This window comes from Jatropha curcas, chromosome 9, assembly GCF_041381405.1.
Source record: "Jatropha curcas cultivar XTBG-Jc1 chromosome 9, XTBG_Jcur_1.0, whole genome shotgun sequence".
NCBI classification, from domain to species: domain Eukaryota; kingdom Viridiplantae; phylum Streptophyta; class Magnoliopsida; order Malpighiales; family Euphorbiaceae; genus Jatropha; species Jatropha curcas.
In genome coordinates this window covers 2147605-2170429 of record NC_143159.1, presented here as the reverse complement: position 1 = coordinate 2170429, position 22825 = coordinate 2147605, and the positions used below count along the sequence as shown (strand labels likewise).

Here is a 22825-nt window from a genome sequence, read left to right as displayed (position 1 = left end):
AATGGTTGAAAAGTCAGCTTTTACAATTAATTTCCTTCTTCCATCATTGTTGTTAGAGTTTCACCACCAATATATGCAAGAGCTGACCACGAATTCTAAAATTCTAGCATGCCGACGACTGAATTTTTTGTCTCAATTGGGTACTAAATTAAAAACTCTACACCTTTCATTCTCATTGCAAGGAAAAATTATATTTTCTTTCTCCATTTCCATAATTCTTTTTGATTTTTGACTCTTCCCTTTCTTTGAATCTGCAACCCACAATATTTTGCTAGTGGCAAGAATTTACAATGGCATCTTCCTCATTACAAGGCTTCAAAAATTGCTTATCGGAGCACCCATCAATTGTAAACTTCCGGTGGAGTATCACCCAGACATGGGGCTCCACCTGGTCGTTCATCTTCTCCGCTATTGCCATATATATTGCCGCCGCCATAACTATCCACTTCCTCCTCTCTCTCCTCCTTAGCAGCAACCGCCGGATACCACTTGGCCCAATCCCAGCCATCCACAGCCTCACAGTGGCGCTAATCTCCACTTTCATTTTCATCGGTTTGCTTTTCTCAACCGTCGCCGAGATCCGTGACACGCGATGGTTCTGGCGTCGCACAAAGACCACCACTGTTTTCCATTGGCTACTCTGTTTCCCACTAGGCACACGACCCACCGGCCGCGTGTTCTTCTGGTCCTATGTCTTTTACCTCTCTCGTTTCCTCCATTTATTCCGCACATTCTTTACAATTCTGCAGTATCGTAAACTAACTTACTTTACACTCTTTAACCAATCTATTCTCTTGTTGATGTCTTTTTTGTGGCTGGAATTTTCTCAGTCTTTCCAAGTATTGGCTATTCTGCTAACAACTTTATTATACTCTGTTGTTTATGGGTATCGGTTCTGGATTGCAATTGGGTTGCCAAGGGCCAATTTTCTTTTTATAACCAATTGTCAGGTTGTTCTTTTAGTATTGAACCTTTTATGCCATTTTGGTGTGCTTTTCTTGCATTTCCTGAAAGGTGGCTGCAATGGTATCGTAGCTTGGAGCTTAAACTCTGTATTGAATGGCATGATTCTGGTACTATTTTTAAGGTTTTATGTGAAGATTCATTTGATAAAAAGGAGGGCCCGTGCAGTAAGTGAATTTGAGGTGTCTGCTAAGAGTAAAAAAGCGAGTTGATGAACATCATCTTTGTTCTTGATTTTGTTTTTGGCCTTTCAAGTTTTGATGATATGTACAAAACTGTATCTTAATTAACATACAATTCTGTGAAAATGTATCATTATTATTCTTACTGTATACAAAACTAGATTCCTGAAAAGGGTTTGAGATCTCATAACTTGATGTGGCAAAAAAAATGCGTGGGAAGGGTAGTTATTAGTTAAAGCAACATCAACAATTTTTTTTGGTCAACCACTTAACCCCATGAAAAGGCAAGCCGCCCTTCCCCAGCTGCTATTCTTGATTTCTTCTCATTTCTTTTATTCATTTTTCTTAGGTGGTAAACACATTCCCACCTTAATTTCTTTTCAATGCCTTGGACAGATATTCAATTTTGGGACTAAGAAATTCATTCCCTCTTTCAAGGAAGTTCCCAGTTGTCTTTTTCTAATTTGCCCCTGATTAATGTTATTCCCACCTGCCAACTATACCATAAAGAAAATATATCTGCTTACATTAGCTGTGCATTCATTCTTTATATATTTACCAATAAAGCAATTGCCATTTATAAAAAATATCACTTTTCACGCATCACAAGTTATAGATCAATGATAAATGTATATAACCTGACAAAAATGGTAATACATCTGGATTTAAATCTCCCTCCCCAATAAGCTCAACGCCGATTTGATGAATATTGTTAAAAAATAAAAGTTACAATTGTTCGGCAGCCGCACCGAGCTTTTGCTACTATATTAGTCACAGTAATTCTGGGCCTAGCCCAAATACGTTGACACAATTCTGGAAGATTAGAACAAACAATTCCAATAATATACAAGCAAGGAACAGCCCATACATATAACAGATCTAGCCCTAGCAAGTAGAAAGACGTAGATGGGTAACAACTGCTTGTTGCGCGAATTAAACGTTGACCGATCTATCCAAAGCCACCGTCTTTTGAGACCTGAAATTGTCAAAAAAAGGAAAGGATATACGGTAAGCGCATGGGATTGACCGCTTGAAATTATTGCCGCCTTCTAGAAGCTTGACACCAAATCAAATAGCAACGTGATTGGACAACTAATAATTAGCGTAAAGTCCAATTTAAAGACAATAAATACAGTGGAACACTTCAATAATTATCGAGTTGGCTCATTATTTTTTTTTTTTTAAATAAATCCACCCAATGGATTGGATTCAGAAGCTATAACTCCCACCCTCAATTCACATCTGATTGGTTTGACAAATAATTTTAAGTTTTAGCCAATCAGATCTCAGGAACTTACTGACCTGGACCTTTTGTTGTTATCTCATTCGATAGTCCTTCGTTCCGAATCTAGATTCGGAATTCCCTGTTTCATTGACCTTATATTGCGACGATAGCCATGGAAACTTCACCCTTTTCCATACAGTCCAAAACCACAAAATACACCATTTTAAAACCAAAATTGCCTCTCAGTACTCTTGTTTGCCAGTTCCTATTTGTTGACTTCCTCTCTGGAGACAAGGTAACACTGCACTCTTTTTCTATATATTAGCTCAATTTCGACAGAATTCGTTCCTTTCCTGTTTGAATTTATGTGGATTGGCTATGTGCCAATTGGAGAGCTGAAATCTTTGAAACTAGTGTTCTTTCTTTTTTTTTTTTTGTCAATGTGCTGCGTGATTAATTTCATCGTTTTGATTGAATTTTAATATATTGAAAGTTAAAATAAATCAAATCTAGGTGGACGCAGATGAATTTCATATATTAAGATAAGAATTCTATTGAATTCAACGACATAGTGATTAGCTAAACGATAATGATATAATCTTGATTATTATTATTATTATTATTAATCCTCTGTTATATACTATATATTGAGAGACTGAGAGTGTTTATAATTATATGTGGCGTTCTTGTATGGGTCATTTATTGTATTTATTGAAAATTGAAGTGCATGACTTTGTTGTATTTATTTGATAGTTAGGATAGATCCGCAGGCTAGGTGGGTTGATTCGTTTTAAATTTAGACTAGTTCCCTTTTTCATTTCCTGCTGAAAGAGCATGAATTTCTTAGCTCACTTGGTATCTTGTTCTTTAGCATTAACTCAAGAAAAGCTGTAGCATCTTTGCCTTTATTCTTGTCTCAATAACTACGGCAATGTCTTCTCACCCTCCCATCATAGTTGAGCAACCGGCTCCATTTGAATGCTATTCAGAAATCAAAAAATTGTAGGCTTTTGTGTTTGACCGAAATTCTTCATCAGTAAGTGAAGACCTTCATCAAAGGACCAGCTTACATTGTTTAGGTGTAGGACACTTATGTGTTGATGACTTGAGTTATAATCTTGAACCAGATTTATATGCGGTTGTTTAGTAATGAGTGGCATATCGTAGTTTAATCCTTTTATGATGTCTTGTTACATTATTTTGTTGTTGTTGTTTTTCGTCTTAATTCTATGAAACGTTAGGGATTTCAAGTAACTCTGATGTACGTTGTATTGCAGCTGGCCTTAGGAGGGAGGGAGGTCCTTATATCAGATACTGGAAAGAGATGGAAGTTTTGGAGCCTCATAAAACTACTGATAGACAAAAGCACCGGCCTTTAACTCCGTTTAGATTAATTAGGGGTTTGATATGTCTAATGGTGTTCTTCTCTACTTCATTTATGTTTTTAATATATTTTGGGCCCTCGACCTTCTTGACACAGCTTGCCAGCAGACACTATAGGAGAAAAGTAACATCTTTCCTCTTTTCTCTTTGGCTAGCTTTATGGCCCTTTTTATTTGAAAAGATAAATGGGACTAAAGTTGTATTTTCCGGAGATGCTGTCCCTGCAAAAGAACGTGTTTTGATTATTGCCAATCACAGTACTGAGGTTGATTGGATGTACTTGTGGGATCTTGCATTGCGGAAAGGGTGCCTCGGCTCCATTAAGTATATCCTCAAGCGCAGCTTGATGAAACTACCTCTCTTTGGTTGGGGTTTTCATATTCTGGAATTCATTTCAGTTGATAGGAAATGGGAAGTTGATGAACCTGTCATGCGTCAAATGCTTTCAACTTTTAGGGACCCTCGAGATTCCTTGTGGCTTGCTCTTTTTCCTGAAGGGACTGATTTTACGTACAGACTATGTTCCCTCTTTCTTCCTTAATATTCCATGTTGCTTACATTGTCATGCTTATATTTTCTGAAGCGGTCGAAAACCTGGACCAACCGGTACTTGTTTTGCTTGCATATAAAGATTAACTAATCCATGGTTTATGAGCACTTCAGGACATATTTTGCACAATTGAAGTTCTGCTTCATAGACTTATGTCAGACCATTCAAGATGTTTACATTTTGCTTGCATTTTTTACACAGAGAGCAGAAATGCCTAAAGAGTCAAAAATTTGCAGCTGAAGTTGGACTTCCCGTGTTGACAAATGTGTTGCTTCCAAAAACAAGGGGTTTTTGTCTTTGCTTGGAAGTTCTTCAGGGTTCCTTGGATTCAGGTTCTTTTCAACTAATTTTACTGCTATCGCCTTAGTAGAATCTATTGGATAATATCACACAATCCTGTGCACATTGAAAAGTAGAAATGTGTTTTTGACCCTGATCTAACCAGAAAACATATCCGTCGTGTACAATGTCTTTGCACATCTTTCTCTCCCCAACTAAGAACCTGAGAACTTGGCATATCTTTGCAGTCCTATCATGCTCACACAGCTTGTGTCAATGATTATCACGATTTTGTACAGCTGCTAATATTGACCACCCACGTCGATGATTCCATAAAATTTTATGAAGCGGGTTCATCTCCTTAGTGAATAACCTTTAGAAAGTATTACTACTGGAATTATAGTATGGCGTCAGTAATTTTAGTGTTTGAATGATATAATAATTCTCAAGTTGATTTTCGCCCATATATTTCGTATCAAAACCTTACCAAAATTATCTTTTCTTCTATCCCTCATTGATGAAAACTGTGGAAGGAATAGTGTTTGCAATAACAAACATTTGATCGGAGAATGTCCTGAAAGGAAATAATAACTGGTTTTTAATCAAAACAAATTTTGCTAACAAATTTTGCTTAGCAGAAAAGTTTTTCATTCTGCAATTTATCATAATATACTGCCTGATATTATTGTTACACTAATCATTTCCAATGCAACTGCAGTTTATGACATAACCATTGCATACAAGCATCAGTGCCCCACCTTTATGGACAATGTATTTGGTGTGGGTCCTTCAGAAGTTCACATTCATGTTAGACGCATCCCAGTGAAGGATATCCCAACCTCTGATAGTGAAGCTGCTACTTGGTTAATGAATACCTTCCAGTTCAAGGATCAGTTGCTCTCAGATTTCAGAGCTCATGGCCATTTCCCTAATGAAGGAACACAGAGAGAACTTTCTACATTGAACTGCTTGGTAAATTTTACAATCGTAATTTCCTTGACCGCAATATTTACTTATCTCACCTTTTCTTCATCATTTTGGTTCAAAACATATGTAATTTTAGCATGTGCATTCCTTGCCCTAGTTAGTTACTTTAAAATTTGGCCATTACCAATTACAGGCTCGTTCACACAAATGTTTCATTTCAAGAAAATTTAGTAGCTAATAGTTTGCCTCTGAAGATTGTCAAATACAAGTTAGACCTTTTTGTGAACTTGTTTATAAATTATAGGAAGTTTTTTTATTTCAATATTGTTTTTATTCCAATATTATTAGCTAAAAGGTGAAAAATCTAATTGACAGGAAAACTGTATTTCATAGAGCTTTGAAAATTGAAAGCTTGCAGTTTTTCGTTCTGATTATTTTCAACAATTGTTTTTGGACTGTATCAATCTAGAGTAAGTACAAAGTATTTACTTGAGTGAGATAGATGCAGCCCAAACAACTCTTTCCGGCCCAATTTTTTTAACCCAGGCTTGTAAAATTTGTTCTGGTCTGACTTGATAGGCCTGCCCATTTTGCTGATCACAATTTTTCACCTTTGACTATTATAGCTCTAGCTATAATAAAGTTGAGAAAGTTCAGCTTGAGTTTGTAATTAATTGACTTGAATTAGAACCTTCTCAAAGGGGAAAAAAAAAAAAAAAAGAGAATCGAATTACGATATGTGCAGATCATGATGGGAGATTGCTTCCCTTTTTCCGACTCTTTTTAGTCACTTGCCTGATTTTGTCAGTCAATCACTTTAGCTATTTGAAAAAAAGACATGAAAACATTCCAGACATGGATGGGTCCTATCAACGTTAGGATGCTGTGTAAGATAAAAACTATTGATGGGGTTTTGCCATTTATGGATAAGATTATTATACTTGTGGAAAAGGGATCGAAGAAAAGAGAGGAAATAGAAGTTGGGTGTCATCAAAACCACCTGAATAACAAAACAATGGTTCAATTGTCGTCACTGAGTTAAGAAATTCGAAATATGTCGTGGCAAGTCTATATTATTTTTTCAAAGCGTGTGTTAGGTTTCGTTTGTTGTTCTAACTTGGATTATGAACCTGTTAGATAATGTAATACAACTGCCAAGAATTTGGTGTCCACTCTCCATCTCTCTAACTAATCCCATTAACTGTAAATTAAGCAGTGCTTTTCCTTTTCCAACAGAAGCTAGCTAATTTATAATTTATTTGATCGCAAATCGCAATTGGAGTTGAACTGTTGATAAAATCGGATGCAAACCTGACAATTAAAATAAATAAAAGAAAACGAAATAGAAGTGGTCCAGCATTATTATTTTTGGAAACAAACAAAAGATGTCACTGTTGGGTTCGGTGAAATCCATGTGAGCCGACAAATTTGTAGTCGGGTATTTCTTTGAAGGAACGTCAAAAATTTTATTTAGTAAAGACCAAATTTATTGGACAGCATATCTAATTAGTGGCTGATGTCGGCATCCAAAATCTCGATTCTACCTTAATTTGCTTATCAACCGTTAAATGGGTTATGGACATATATGAGAATTGAGCCTCGTTTATCTTCCATTTTGATACAATATAATAATAATAATAATAATCAATTAAACAATGTCATCTAATTACGGATGTGGGTAGAGATAATTAGGACAAATCAAAGGAATTGAGAGAAAAAATAATTAGCAAGGAAAATGGGGAAGTATCTAGGGGAGTGGAGGAAGCACGTGCGATGTTAAGTTTAAACTGGGAGACTGGGAGGTTGTGTACTAGCGCTGATGTTTGCCACGTGGGGAGTGGACTATATGTTTGTCACGTGACTTGATACCATGTAATTGCTGGCTGGCTGGAGGAGAGGCTGCAATCTTTATTTTCTTTTTAGTTGAATTTACGTGGTAATTAATTTCAAATTATAAGCTTTCCATTGGATCCTTTGGTGGGTGGAGGAGCATTTAATTATTAGATTAGGGTTAACGTTCTTTAGATGAGTTGGAATAGAAATGATGTGAGATATAAATTAACATAAAACTGTAAATGACTAATTATAAACACATGCATGGAGAGATCCCTAATTAATTAATCAACTACGTATACAAGAACATGCACATAAATCTAATATCAATTTAAACCTGCTACCCTAGATCAAGAAAACACATCTTAACGGTTGGAAAATAAAGCTGGGTCTACCAATTTTCTCAATCATTACAATTTTTTCCCATTATTATTATTAGTTTTCATAAATCTACTTAAAGAAATTAGAAATTAATAGGCGATTGAATTAATAATAGTCGACTGTATTACAATACCTGTAAGGTTAGAGATTTTTCGAGAGTCGTCTTTCAACTTAAATATATGAATCATAAGAAATATGTCAACACAAAGAAGGTTATTTTAATTTTTTTTAAGTTTGTGATGAAGAGAAAAGGATAGGGGCATACTAGTAAAGAAAAAAAAAAACAGTAATCATATATAATTAAAGTGGAAAATCAAATAAGCAAATGAATTAGAAGGTGCATCGTCACAAAAAGAATCAAAAAGCTTATATAGTGATCATGAAAAGATAGTAGCCAATAGAAAAAGGTACAAACCTCAAATATAAATTCAACGGTCTCTATAATAACTTCCACGACTCCAACTACAACTGCAACTACTCTAACCCTCTCTTCTTTCTTTTAATTCTCTCATAATTCTCAAACCAGGCGTTTCTCTTCTTTCTCTAACTAAAAACCCAGATGGGCATCGCCTCATTCTTTTGTTTTCTCCTCATCTTCTTCTCTTCAGGTAAACATACACTCCATTGCTCCAACACATCGCATGGACACACGCTTTTCCACTTAATGTATTCTTGTTATTTGTGTTATTTGCTACAAGATGATCTTTAATTTAGTTATTAATTTGCAGGAAACCTAGCAAATGCTGCCGTTTTCACTATCCAAAACCTCTGTAGCTACACTATATGGCCGGGAACACTCTCCGGAAATGGTGCCGCCATTCTCGGAGACGGTGGTTTTGCATTGCCGTCTGGCACATCAATCCAACTCCAGGCTCCACCGAATTGGTCCGGTAGGTTTTGGGCTCGAACTGGATGCACATTTGATGAATCAGGCAATGGAAAGTGTGTCACCGGTGACTGTGGCGGGTTGTTAAAATGTACTGGCGGTGGAGCTCCGCCGGTTACTCTTGTTGAGTTTACTATTGCAGCGAACGCTAATGACAAGGATTTCTACGACGTTAGCCTTGTAGATGGATATAATGTCGGGGTAGGCGTGGAGGCATTGGGTGGGACAGGTGATTGCCAGTACGCGGGTTGTGTGGTGGATCTTAATGGGAATTGCCCAGCGGAGTTACGGGTGATGGATTCGGGTTCAACTGTTGCTTGCAAAAGTGCATGTGCAGCTTTCAATGCACCGGAGTTTTGCTGCACCGGCGATCATGCAACGCCGCAGACTTGCCCGCCGACGCAGTATTCGGAGTTGTTCAAGAATGCATGCCCGAGAGCATACAGTTATGCGTATGATGATGCGTCGAGCACATGCACTTGTTCCGGGTCGGATTACTTGATTACATTTTGCTCAGCTGGGTCTTGATAATTGAATTTGTGAATGATAGTGCCATTTAATTTACTACGGAGTTTATAATTTAGAGATCTACTAAGAATATTACTATTAATTGATTATTATTGGTTTGACAAGTGAATGAATTATTATACTTCAGATTTTATATATGTTTTTCGCATTTTGGTTGGTTTGGTTTGGTGGGAGAGAAAGGGTTTTCAAAGTAATATATAATTTGTGTTGTTTTTTCAATTGGATAACTATAGAAATGGTTGTAGGAGAGTGCATGTTTCTGAAAAAGCAACCGATATAAAATTTTCTTTTAAAAAAGGAAAAAAAATAATATACAAAGGTCAGTCCCCTTTTATCATAACCCCAAACTTTTATCTGATCTCATGGATACACAGAAAGATCAGTGTTTTAATGATGATCTCTAGCAAACCAAGAAAAACAGATACAACGCAACCTGCAACTCCAAGTTGTTCAAGAAAAATTACCTTAGGATGGGAGGAATCTGAGCAACTCTTCAAAATGCAATAAACTAAGAGAAACGTAAGAAACGATAATGGAAGGCATAGGCAAACAAGAAAAACATGAATGGAGCTTAGCTTTTCTTTCAAGGCCTTCGGCCGATCTTCTGATTACTCATCAACAAAAGCTTTCTTTTTTCCTTTTTTTTTTTTCCCTTTTCTTTTTTCTATTTTCTTTTCCTCTTTTTTTTTTCCTTTTTTTTTTTTTTTTTTTTTTTCTTTTTGGCATACATTTCCAATTCTCTACATGGGGATCTCATCTATGAAAGCCCATCTCACCCAAATTCCGTAAATGACCATTTGGGATGAGCAAACGACCACCACCTACATCTAGGGTGCACGTGCAACGCGTGCCACCTCTCCTACAAGGAAGCCCTAATAAAATTACAAGGCAAAATTAGGAAACAATAAAATGGGGGAGGAAAGGAAACAAAAGAACTAGGATAACTACAGTTGCCTATATTTTACAGACATCCCTTTCAGAGAAGTATTACTTGAAAAGAACCTAATCCCCAGACGATTCAACCATGATAACTTCATCTCTCCAGAGCCGGTGCACTGACCCTCACCTTCCTCTTCACTGCTAAAGAGGGTTTGGTCTGAGCAGTCGAGTGACGCACCGCATGCTAAGTTATACGACTGACACGCTGAATGGCATACCCGGAGCCTATCATCACCATCTTTGTCACACTTTTGGATGGAGATCTGGTCATTTTGGGACAAACTATTTAGTTCAGCACAATGAAGTTCAAAACATTGCTGATAAATCAGATATTAAGAAGAGACAAGCAACTTACCCAGCAGGCAAGTCGCTTAGCAACTGTGTCACAGTAGCTGCTGCCAAAGATATTAAATAACTTCCGAGCACCACCTGGAAACAAACGATGGTAGTTTGGCATGACAACAACTTCTTCTAGCTGCTGCAGTATACTCGGTTCACTGGGTGCACAATGTTGGCCTGATACATCACTCTCCAGCACATTTCTGCAAACTGAAAGGCTAGAGAGAAGTGTGGAGCTGTTCTGACAAGTGTAACCTGCATAATCCGAGCATCGGAATTCACAAACTCCATTATCACATACCCCGCCATGAAGGCTGCATTGTTCATCACAGACAGCTGCATGTAACACAAAAGAGCAAAGTTACGGAAGGGTGGACCAAACTCAAAAATAAAGTTATACCACTGTACCTATCACTCAACGATTGCTTTAGTCATACAGTTTGTGATTACACCACAAAAATCACAATACTTAATTGGACTCCAATTTAACCCAGAAAAAAAAAAAAGAAAAGAAAAAAAAAAAGAAAAGAAAAAATTAGGTGGAAACAGAATTGTATTGATCTATTGGTCCTTCAAAATATCAGATACTTCAAACCATTCTGACATGCATTCCCAATACTTCGAAATTGAAAACTAATACAATGATGGGAATCATTCTTCTTTTGAACTGCAAGCATAAAGGAAAGCCAACATGATCTATTACATACAGAATACTTACTTCATTTTGCATTCCATTATAAACATAATTAAGCACAAATCAATTGAGTAGTACCATTACTTGGATACATATTCATTTAAATAGCACAATAAGTATTCAGGAGAAGTGGCTTTCCAATAAGAAAAACGTTTTGAGGATCAGATTACCAGTAGAGCAGTCGATGCCAGTGTAACCATTTTTGCATTTACAGACCCCATCTGAAAGACACACACCACGACCATTGCAATTACCAGGGCAGGATCCTGCCGAAAGAAATTTAAAGAATCAATAAATGTAGCTTAGTTTGTTATGGGATTCCACAAGTTTTATTTATCAAGTACAAAGTGGCATCTAGAAGGATTGACAAGCTCACGTTTGCTACAATCAGGACTATGAAATCCTAGGAAGCAGTGGCACCTTCCATCAACACAATCTCCATTAAAACTACATGAACTGGGACATTGACCAGGTACAGAAGCTGAGGTTGTACTGCAGAGTTCATGGTAAGCAGGGCAGATAAGCTCACCTGTAAGCAAAAAACATAGAAAAGACAATATGAAGATAGATGGACTTAATATAACGCAGCCCAATTAATCAATAGATAGAACAGCATAATTACCATTGAAGCCAGGGAATTGAACTGGTCCACCAGCTTCAGGACACACTTTCCAAATACCATCCACAGCAACCTAACAGAACACTATCAGAATCACATTAAAAAAATTTATGGAGGAAAAATATAAATAAATAAAGGAGAATAAAAAACTGAAACAAGTTTGAGTTCCTTGTTTCTTATTCTGGCCTGCCGAACAATGATTGCATGTTTACCAGCACAATTTAATTTTATAGAATAATCTTACTGCATTGTCATTTTACTAAGAAACATGCTCAAGTTTTATTTGAATTGCAAAATTGTCTACTGAAATCTCAGACACTTAAGGTGCTGAACCAGAGATCACATCACATGAGAATCTTAAAAACTACATATGGTATGCTAAGAACATTAAATGTGACAAAACTCCAAAACATACCTCAAGGGAGCTGTTCACACATCTGTGCTGATAACAACCATTTCCTTGGGTCACAGAACCCCGCACAAACCCAGTGCGTACTAATGATGATGCCATGCACCTATAGATATATACAGAAATCATATCAGCATAATGTACCAAATACTTTTTGCAGTTGCTCGCATAGAAAGTTCCAATGAAATTTTCACCTGGAGCTACTTCCTCGTACTTCTCCTAACATTCTGTCAGGTGCCCGTGCACTGTTAGTGTCTGTGCATGATCCATCAGAGTAGGCCACGAAGTAAGTGCAATAATCAGCCAAAGAGGACTGCCCACCTGCAGTGATAATAAGACAAAACTTCAAATTATGGTCCAACACAACCGATTAAGATCACATGTCGAGCCACCAGCATTTTTCTTTAAATAATTGTAACGTTGAAGTTTCATAATTAGAAATAGTAAATATCAGGAAAACAGGAAAAAAATGAATTTGAGCAGAAAATCCAGTAAGATAACAAGAACACCTAATGTTCCACCCTGGTGAATCCAGAAAACAATGGTTCTAATGAATATATAGAAAAGGGAGCAACAAATAATGTGTTAAGGAGAAATGACATGATGTGCTCTTGAATCTCTGCCACTAACCACATCGAAAATTATGAAGGCATATGATTGGAGGGATGAACTTAGTGGGAGAAGCTAGAAGAACGTCAAATCAACATCTAAACAAACAAGAAGTGTGAATTTGATCTGTAATACATTTCAATCCCTAAACACGAAACAAATTTCTATAACAATATACTGAAAGTTTATGCAGGGAGTGCAAGAACGAGGGCCTAAAAACATCCAGCTCAAGGTCTCACCTTTATTTGGCTGTGGAAAGTAGCGAGCCCACTGAGGGAGGTCCCCGGTATAACTTACAATAGGGCAATATCCCTCTGCCTCCCTGTTGTATGTACAGCCTGACAATTGGGTTGTGTTGCAATGATATGCCCCCTTCCAGAGATTGCAAGGCAAGGTGACAAAATCAGTTCCTTGGTTGCGACCCCAATCAAGACGGTCTGCCATACTATAGTTAGCTTGATACCACCCGCTATCCTCCAATAAAGCCAGTGTCATTTTTGAAACTACAGATCTTGTATCCACAGATCCTGTCATAATCTCATTCATCAGAAGCCTTTTTTCCCAATGAGAACCTGCAGATATGTTACCAAATAAATCCTTATTATTAAATCGCCAAAAGATTCCATAAATATGTAGTCTACAAAATCAATTTAGTGTCTTCAATAACACATTATTGCAGCTTAGATTAACCAAATCATTTTCATATCTTACTTTCTCAATACTTCAGTTTCTAAATAATTTCATAGCATGTACTGCAACAGTTTCCAGGTGATTGCTATATGCATTAATGGAAAAGGTTCAAATAGAAATACATACATTTATTGGCCAACTTAAAGAGAAACTGCTAGTAGGTGATTGAGTAAGCCAAAAAGTAGATACATCACAGAAAAGAAATGAAACCTGATGTGCCCCTTCCTCCCCCGTCTTCAAGTTCTAAACCAGTAAAATTCTCAGAGAATGCCTGCCAATAAAAAGACCCATCAAACATCTGCTGGTTGTCTGGCTTATGACAGCCAAAAATGGAAAGCCATGATACAGAAATAATAAATATGTTGAAATGTGAACTAACTGCACACCCCTAACACCCCCCCCAAAATAGAAAGAAATCACACAAACATTGCAATAGAGAAAGTGAATCATAAAAATTACCCCATAATGATGCCGTGAGTGCATTACAACACGTGGAAGCACCACACGTGTTACCATCCGCCCAAGCTTTTCATCCATGACTTGTTCTGTAACCTAAACATAAAATGTGACATGCAAGTGTCAGCCCTATGGATGTACCTGTCTATGCAGAAAAATGAATTAAAAAAAATTACTTTTTATGCTCACATATGAGAAGCAATAAACAAAAAGAATAACCTTCAAGGTTCAAGAATTTTACTTCAACAAAAAAGAATTTTTGGTAAGGTTGTAGGGTACAAAGGCATATTTGGTTTTTTTGTTGAATTATGGATTTTTCGATGGGGTGACAGCTTGAATTCTAAATCATTATTCTTCCAAAACATTGACTCAATTCATTGAGCATGTGCATCAGGATAGTTACCTGACCACGCCTTCTTTTCCTATCGTCCCTAAAATGGGCAAAGGCATGGGGATCAAAACCAAGAACGTGCATGACCTGAAAAGGATTAAGCAATATAATCAGCATAGGGCGAAAAAATAGCATACTGTTCCAGCGTCGACAAAATTAATATTGAATGACCTCGTGGATTAGCGTAGCTGAAAGTAAAGTCTCTGCCTCTGCAGTCAAATGGCGAGGAGCAACATTCACATGTCCTAGCAAGAAATGTATCGTTCAGAATTCTATTGCATCCAAGGGTAAGATGTTGCGATAAATATACTAATAATAATAGTAGTAATACACCAATGAAAAATTACCAGCAATTGCACGACCCCACTGATCACGTTCACATGCCACTGCCCATGCAAGAGTGTTGCCTGTTGTAGGTCTTGTCGTCACCAACAAAACTAAGTCCGTGTCAGCAACACCCTCTGGAAGATTTACATAAACGTAATGAATAATAACACAGAAATTTGAGTAGGGTGATAAAAACAGAATGGAGAAGAGCAATTGATTAAGCTTGATATGCCAGACATTTAAAAGCACAATGATACCTTCAACATATTCGCGTGGAAGTTGCACACCTCCATCTTGTCCACAAGCAGAATATCCACTCAACCGCAATTTCCCCTTCACAGGCTCAACAGCTAGTGCTCTTTTAAACCAATCAGCTGTCTGCCCCAAAGCCTACACAAAATTGCTCTGAAAAATGAATTCTTTGCTTCATTGTAAACCAAGAGTCATCTGAAAATAAGCATTATCCTCAAATGGGTATGAAAAGGACATTAACATTAATGAGAAAAAGTATAACCTTATGAAGGCGATGCCTTTTGTCCTCTCCAGAAATATCATCCAAAGTGCAGTTGTACCAACAGTCACCATAAATTGGGGGGTCACCATGAGGATTGCAAGAAGGAGTGCCAGGAAGGGAAGACAGAGAAGGTTCTCCAAGCTGATAAAAGAAATACATAACAAACAAACATAATCAGTTACACATCCATGACTAAATAAGCACCAGATAACAGTTTCACATATTACTTATGACACCAACCTTCACAATGTCACCAACTTTCTGGCAATCTCTCTCAGGCGAGTGTCCAACAGCATCATAATTTAAAAAAATCCTAATAGGCTGCTTTGCATCCTTTCGCTGCAATTTCAATTCCGAAATTCCAAGCAATTCCCTTCCTTTGTGATGAAGGGATTTTGGCGTTAAAGGCTGATCATAGACTTGTGGGGTAACAGAGTACACCTTCCGACCAGGTCGCCTCCTCTGTTCAATTATCTGGTCATGGATGCACGAATGTGAGACGATGTTTCCACCTCCTCTTTCTGCACCATGCCGTTGTATTTGGCGTTCTTGAGTAGTAGCTTGAAAGCATAAACATATCACCGCAAGCTTTTGCAAGGAAAGAATGGATACATGTCATTGAATAAACTCAAAACTCAGAAGCTTGTATAATCACAAGGAGAAAGTATAACATATTCAGGTGCACTTAAAGAAAAAGATACAATTTTGCAACAAAATTTTGCAATGAATACCAACAGATCTAATGACACCAAATTGACCAAGATTACCAGAAAAAAAAAAAAAAAGATAAGAACTTTTAACTCCATGAACTCAAAGGAGCTTAATTACAAGCTCACAAAGCAACTAACTGATGTAGCCAAAGAAAAAGTCCTTTAACGCTAAATTAAAGCTGGAAGACATATAACACGCCCAGCTTATTTTGAGTTATGATAGAAAAGCTCTTTTTTTTTTTTTTTTTACTTGAGAAAAAAAAAAAACCACAATGAACAGTTATTTCCCTAAAAGTCACCTCCCAGAAACAAAAAGGCAACTAAGAAAAGAAAAGATGGCAAAATAGTGACTACACAGAAGATCTTCACCGCAAAATGAAATAGAAAAAGAGGAAGCATTTAACACTATCAATTATCAAAAAAACCTATTTCTTAATTAGACCTTATCCCCATATAAGAACCCTAACCCCCCATTAAGATAAACTAAAAACCAAAATCCGTGAAATCTGATAATCACTTGAGGGTTACAGTGCAGCAGCGAAATCTCAGATTTGCTATATTTTCCCACAAATTCTCAGTAACCCAAGAAAGACAGCAATTTCTAAATGTTTCTCCTTCAACTAAACCCTCAATCTCTCATTCCGTAAAAAACATAACAAAGCACGAGAAAACAATGAATTACAGTAAAATTAACCATAAAAAAAAAAAAGCTCACCTTGAAAACAACGACTGTAAATCTGTGCTTAATATCAAATCTGGGCACCAAACATGGACTACACCAAACTATAAACTCCATGAAAAGTCAAAAAAGCTCTACCAGTTAACAGAATCGATTCCATCAAATCGCCGGCGATTTTCCGATCGGCCTCAACACCTTGAAAAATCGCTGGCTATTCCGCATTTCCAATGCTGTATATACACACAAACAAATATAAATAAAAAAAAAATTCCGAGAAAAACTTTATTTTTTTTCTCGGCGATTTCAAATGGCGTAATGGCCAAAAAAAAAGTAAAAAATAAGTTTATTTGGGTTTAATTGAAAGACTTTCTTAAACAGATTCAAAGTGATTTGGTCTTTAGGCGTAAAATGCACGGTAGACTCCAAATCTAAAAACTTGATTGGGTTGGGTCAGTTAGTGTTTGTTTTCTAAGAAAATGAGAAAGAACCAGTGACAGTGAAGACAGAAAGAAGCACGGAGAAAGAGAGAAGAGATGATTGAAAATCAAATGGATTGGGTGGGTTGGGTAGAGCTGTAACTTGATTTAATTTTTTTTCTTTTTCTAATTATTTTTGTTCCTTTTCTAATATAGGCTTTGAAAAAGTTGCTAGGAATAAAATATCAGTCCTTTGACAATGTCCATTTCACACTCGTGCTAAACGTAAAATTACAAAATGGCCACTTGCTTCGTATAACCAAACCAACTTGTCCGCTTAATTTTTAATACATTAATTGTCCATTACCGTAGCAAGCATTCATTGCTGACACGTAAGCATAGTAATTCTTTTAGAATTTATTTTTAAAAATAAATGTTACAAACAAATATTTGTTTTTAAATTAAAGTGTTAACAAATTTATACACGTTTCAACTCTTAAACTATAAATAAATAGCCATAATAATTTATATGAATAAATTTTTTATTAACAAATTACCATAAACTTAGTCTATTTACCAACAAGATAATAGTAAATTTAAATTTAATTACTCCTATTAAAATAAATTAACTCCAATAACTACCGACATAAATTAACTCAATCCTCACCTGAGATTTAAAAAATAAAATCCAACTTGAGTTCGTAAATGAAATAGTTAATCTAAAAAATTAGAAAGATTATTAATTTTTGAAATAAAAGGAATTAGTATGATAAAATTAATATTTATCTGTGTTGTATACGTTAGCCGTAAATGACGGGATTTTCGAAAGAGAAAAAAAAAACCTCAGCCATGGAAATTTATAGGCATAAATAGAAGATGGTACAAAGGCTCAGTGAGTGGATCTTAAGCCGCTGAGAGAAACAGTTTTGATTGGGCGGTCCAGATCTGAGCACCTAGCTCTGAAGGTAGCAGTCAGATCTTTTCTTCAAAACTACTACTCTACGAGCTGCATTTATTCCACCTCTAGATTTTTAACCCTATATAGACCGTTAATCTGTTTAAAAAAAAATATGTGGAGTAATTATTTTATTAAAACAGAAGTTTTTTTTTTTTTTTTGTTAAATTGAGACTATGAATAATATCTTTAATTATTATGTAATTATTTTTAAAAACATTATGTGGTACGGGCATAAATTATGATATTTGTGTATATATGTCTTATAGCAAATGTTTTATTAAGGAATAATTAAATTAGTTGAAAGAATCTATATTGTAAAATCTCTTCTCTTTTTTCAACATGAAAATAATAATTTATATTTATGGATCAACTAAAATGAATAATGTCGTGCGGCTCATATGCATAAATACATATAATATGTTTAAGGGATGGCAGCAAATAATATAATAGATGGTTAAATACTATACAACGTATCCCACTTCCGTCCTTTGATAAGTTAAAAAAGGCATGCGGGCCCACTTAACCAACGGTGATGGTGTCAGGTTGATAGTTGGGAATAAATAATAATCCAATGGGTCCCACTTACTTATCATTCAGAAAAAAAAAAAAACGATTATGACATAAATTTACCTTCAACTTTATGTTGGAGGGGGGAATAATTTTAGATTTATTCCATTAATTTATTCATGATTTATAATTTATATAAAAATAATTTTTTTTTTTATTTTTACCATTCTTACTTTGAATCATATCAACATCATAGAATAGGCATATATTATATACTTCTTACCTTAATAGTATTAAATGGTCAATACTAAAAATTAAGCAATCTCATATACCCACCAATGAAGGGACATGTTTACCAAGTTGCCCCTTGATCTCACGGTCAATGCCGTATTTTTTTTTTTTCAAAAGAAGGAAAAAAAAAAAAAAAAAACATAAGTGCCTTAAAATGTTTTAGTGGTATAATTGTAAAGTAGCACCATTTTTTACCGTCGTTTTCTTGGAAAAGGCTAATTATTAAGTATTAGTGGGCAGGACGCAAAATATATTAAAATTGTATAAGATATTTTTATTTTTGTTGTTGCAATAATTTGAATATCATAATACAGTTAGTGGATTTAAAAGGTTGAGTCATTCTTAAAAAGACCTTACAACTTTAACTAAAAAGTAAATATGTAATCATCATGATAATGTCTTCCTTCATTTTATTTTATTTTATTTTTTTTATGGATTTGACATCATTTTGGATTTTATAATTTATATATCTTTCCCAGTTTGAGGCTAAACACATAGAAGCACATGAAATTTATAAGTTTTAATTATTGCATTTTCTTTTAACTTTAATTATCCATATTAAGTACTCCAATTATTGTTTTTAATACTATTAAAAATTAATTTAAAATGCTATTAGAAATGGCCCGATTTGTAATTAAATATTTACCATATCAGATTACATAATTTTAACTATTAAATCTTGAACTTCACAAATGGACAATATATGAAAAAATAATGTTTTAAGAGCTCAATGAAAACATTTGCAAAGTTCACGGGCTTCCGTTGGTGTTGTGTTTAGCCAATAAAAATGGAATTAAATAAATTTTTATCAAAATCAAGGATTTTCTCAGAATATGTTGAGAAAAAAATATTTATTTTATTAGATAAATGTATAAATAAATTCATAAATCGAATCTATATCGGTTTAATCCCACAGTAAATGTGAAAAATTTAAAGATAATGATGCGTGTGGTTCTTGAGGTTGGTCCATTCACATTAAAATTATTTTGATGTGTAGCCTCAACGATGTAATGCATTAGATAGTACACACAAATATGGTGTCCTTGATTTGACCATAGTCTATGGATAAGCTTCAACCATTCCTTTCTATTTTTTAACTGAAAAAATGTTGCCACTGACAGATTTAATTATTGGAGTCAAATTATAAATGATTTTTTTTTTTAGAAAGGGTTGTTTTTTTTTTTTTTTTAAGAGAGCTTAAATTTTTAATTTAATATAATTGAGATCATAAATTTAATGTAATACATAAAATTAGCGAACACGTCATCCTAATTTTAGTATGTATTAGCATGGGTAAGCCCCCTGTCTTGTCGTGTCGAGTCATCATCAATTCGTAATCCAATACCAATATGCTTAGATGTGACCTATTTTGTTTACCGTACACCTTCATAGTAATTTTCTTACACCCATAAATAGCCCTCCCTTAAATTTTGGAAAAATAAAAGATTTGATATTTAAAATTATAGTCAAATTAATACATAAAATTTTTAGTTTTAAAAAATTTAATTATTAGGTTAGTTAAGAATCTTATAATTTGATTATAATTTATTAACCAATTTTTTTCACCTTAAAATCTCTTTTTTATAATATCAAATTCATCTTTTATGGATATAGAAAATAAACTATTTTAGATGGAATAACTAAAGTGGTAAGAGAATCGCAATAAAAGATCTCATAGTTTTTAAGAATATAAATCTCTTCTAGTAATTTCACCGTAATTTAAGAACCAATATATATTTTTTCTAAATAAAAACATACTTTTTTTTATTAAATTGAACTTTATAACAAATAAATGAGTTAAAAATAATAATTGCATATTTCGCGCATCTCAATTTTGAGGTAGATTTTTAGAATTGTTAAATTGAAATTTTGATATATTTTCTGCACACCGTAGCTTATAATTTTTATCTAAAACTAAACTAAATTTATATTATTGCATATAAAAAAAGTGCACGCAATCAACATCACATTTTGACCTTTCGTTACCATACTTATGAATAAAAATTAAAAAATATAAATTTTATTGATTAAAATGGAAAAATATATAAATAATAGACAAGTGTGGTCTTAGCTTGCCATTGCTAAATCTTGCTAAAATCCCAACTTTGAAAAAGCAATATTTTGCCAAGTCTCTGAGCTGATTTATGTTTTTTATTTTTATGTATTTGTCATGTGTCAATGGGCAGTCCATTTGGTACGAAATTGCCCTCCCAAGTAACTGCCGCCACGAGCAGGTGGAAACCAGCCTACACAAGTACAAAAACACGTGATTACAGCTATATCCACACGCTCTTCCGCTTTAAATAATTGCACGTATTTATAAATTTCACTGTCTTCATTTCGTTTTTAAATTTTAATACAGCTATGCAATTTTATCCTTGGACATATAAAAGTTTAAATTACGATTTACTCCCTCAGATATAGTCTTAATTACAAAAGTTGTCCCTCTTTTTAGTTATATTAAATTATTTAGTCCTCGTGTACAAAAAGATTAGTAATCTTATGTTAAATATGAAAAATTAAATAGCTAATATTCAAATTTTATAAATTTATATCAAATATTAAAAAGCGTTAGCCATGTGTAGAGAAAAATGATGTTATTTCTCGATAAATAAATAAATACATTGGAGATAAATATAGAAATATCCTACAGTATTTAAATCGAGCGTTATAATTCACTCTTTAATCGAGTGTTTTGAAATACTCGATTAAAGAAAATTATAAATAATAAAAAAAGTTTGGTCATTAGTCTTATAATAACCAAATCGATGGGCCAACGTGATGAATATATTTAATGCAGACACAGGATGTTTGTTGATTGCAAATTTGTTCACTCTATAACTTAAATTAGAAATTACTGTTTTATTTTCCTCTCTTCTCTTGAAAATATTGAAATTGTAAGATTAAGAAGTATGAGAATGATATGCAAATGAAAGAAATAGGTTAGGTGTCTGTTTGATGAACTGCCAAAAAAAATATTATTTACTATAAGAAGAAAGAAGTGGTTAGGCAATTAATTGATTAATCAATGATTTGGTATAACAGATCTCTTTGAAATGTCTCCACTTATACATTCAATCTTCTAAAGGGATTAGTTGCTGGCACCATTTTTCTATAATACAAAATAAAATGTGAAGTTTTTTTTTTCTTAGATTCTCATTTAATTTTAATACAGTATCATAACTAAGTTTTTTATATATCGTACTAAATTTATTTTAATAAAAAGATAAGATGTCTAATATTTCTAACACCGCATCAGACTCATAAAGAAAAGTGCTTTCAGTAGAGAATTTATCCATTCACAATAATTAAACACTCGAAACAAGAGATATGAGTTGTTTTCATTCAGATCAACCCTCTTGGTAAAAAGAAAGAACAATTGTAATCTAAATCTAAATTATATGATTACTTACCAATTTAACAAGCCATCGATTGAGAATATTGAGTTATTAGATTCTGACTCTGTTTCAAAAAAAAAAAAATGGCAACTTTAACTGTTCAGAAAGGGAAAACTGATTTGGAAATATAGGAATAGGCATGGGTTAGCTGTTAGTCACTTTTTTTATTTAATGAACAGTTGACAAAGAGAAGAGGCTTTGAATTTTGATAAATGGAAAATGAGTGAAAGTAGAAATTTCCCATTTTAGTGGGTCAGAGTTAGTTGCAGATGGATATAGGTTTTTAGGAAGAAGTGGAAGGTGAGCCAAAATCAAATGATACATAATATGTTTCTCTTCTATTCTACTCAATTGAAATAGCCTTGAAGTGAAGTGGGAAAGAGATATCTTTGTGGCTGCCCTTTTCCTTCAAAAACAAGCACCAGAAGAACTGCTCAAATGTGTAATTTTTTTGGTTAATTAAGATTTTAATACAGAATTTGTCAAAAGAGAGGGCTTTGTTGTTTCAATTTGGTGACCCACACGTGTAGTAGTAAGTACAAAACAGTTTACTAGTGGACCAAGGCTAGCTTGTCTGGGGCTTGTCTTTAGGGTTGAAAAGAAGGCCAGTGACCAAAGCATTGTGAATAATTGATGGGCTGTAAGTTTCCTCATAATGTCCAACAACTTCTTATGAACAAGTTCGAGTTACCTCCAGCTTGTTCATAAACCTATCAACTAATATTTTTTATGCTTTACGAAG

The 22825-nt window shown here is 34.5% G+C and overlaps 4 protein-coding genes across 4 annotated transcripts; 3 read left to right on the top strand and 1 right to left on the bottom strand.

Annotated features, from left to right (window-relative positions):
• Positions 1-20: 20 nt before the first annotated feature.
• On the top strand, positions 21-1317 carry LOC105633916 (fatty acid elongase 3-like). Its single transcript, XM_012216616.4, has one exon. The coding sequence runs from the start codon at positions 291-293 to the stop codon at positions 1173-1175; it is 885 nt and encodes a 294-aa protein (XP_012072006.1). The 5' UTR covers positions 21-290; the 3' UTR covers positions 1176-1317.
• A 1065-nt stretch (positions 1318-2382) lies between these two features.
• LPAT4 (lysophosphatidyl acyltransferase 4) lies at positions 2383-5831 on the top strand. The gene is made up of 4 exons (XM_012216384.4): positions 2383-2665; positions 3648-4263; positions 4505-4635; positions 5301-5831. The coding sequence occupies exons 2-4, from the start codon at positions 3695-3697 to the stop codon at positions 5738-5740; spliced, it is 1140 nt and encodes a 379-aa protein (XP_012071774.1). The 5' UTR covers positions 2383-2665; positions 3648-3694; the 3' UTR covers positions 5741-5831.
• Positions 5832-8170: 2339 nt separating this feature from the next.
• LOC105633743 (pathogenesis-related thaumatin-like protein 3.5) lies at positions 8171-9272 on the top strand. Its single transcript, XM_012216385.4, has 2 exons — positions 8171-8331; positions 8452-9272. The coding sequence occupies exons 1-2, from the start codon at positions 8283-8285 to the stop codon at positions 9135-9137; spliced, it is 735 nt and encodes a 244-aa protein (XP_012071775.1). The 5' UTR covers positions 8171-8282; the 3' UTR covers positions 9138-9272.
• A 121-nt stretch (positions 9273-9393) lies between these two features.
• LOC105633745 (metalloendopeptidase / zinc ion binding protein) lies at positions 9394-17106 on the bottom strand. The gene is made up of 17 exons (XM_012216386.3): positions 16550-17106; positions 15365-15712; positions 15125-15265; positions 14868-15000; positions 14631-14744; positions 14455-14528; positions 14296-14370; positions 13896-13988; positions 13647-13707; positions 12986-13318; positions 12332-12458; positions 12144-12243; positions 11732-11801; positions 11486-11638; positions 11280-11375; positions 10432-10751; positions 9394-10339 (listed from the first exon to the last, which is right to left on the bottom strand). The coding sequence occupies exons 1-17, from the start codon at positions 16628-16630 to the stop codon at positions 10082-10084; spliced, it is 2577 nt and encodes an 858-aa protein (XP_012071776.1). The 5' UTR covers positions 16631-17106; the 3' UTR covers positions 9394-10081.
• Positions 17107-22825: the final 5719 nt, after the last annotated feature.

Coding starts and splice junctions, on each gene's coding strand:
- LOC105633916 (XM_012216616.4), top strand. CDS start 291: ATGGCATCTTCCTCATTACAAGGCTTCAAAAATTGCTTATCGGAGCAC.
- LPAT4 (XM_012216384.4), top strand. CDS start 3,695: ATGGAAGTTTTGGAGCCTCATAAAACTACTGATAGACAAAAGCACCGG. Junction 4,264..4,504: donor CCTGAAGGGACTGATTTTAC/GTACAGACTATG, acceptor TTTTTTACACAG/AGAGCAGAAATGCCTAAAGA. Junction 4,636..5,300: donor TCAGGGTTCCTTGGATTCAG/GTTCTTTTCAAC, acceptor ATGCAACTGCAG/TTTATGACATAACCATTGCA.
- LOC105633743 (XM_012216385.4), top strand. CDS start 8,283: ATGGGCATCGCCTCATTCTTTTGTTTTCTCCTCATCTTCTTCTCTTCA. Junction 8,332..8,451: donor CCTCATCTTCTTCTCTTCAG/GTAAACATACAC, acceptor ATTAATTTGCAG/GAAACCTAGCAAATGCTGCC.
- LOC105633745 (XM_012216386.3), bottom strand. CDS start 16,630: ATGGAGTTTATAGTTTGGTGTAGTCCATGTTTGGTGCCCAGATTTGAT. Junction 13,708..13,895: donor ACTCACGGCATCATTATGGG/GTAATTTTTATG, acceptor TTTTATTGGCAG/GCATTCTCTGAGAATTTTAC. Junction 10,752..11,279: donor TGGCATCGACTGCTCTACTG/GTAATCTGATCC, acceptor TGTTACATGCAG/CTGTCTGTGATGAACAATGC.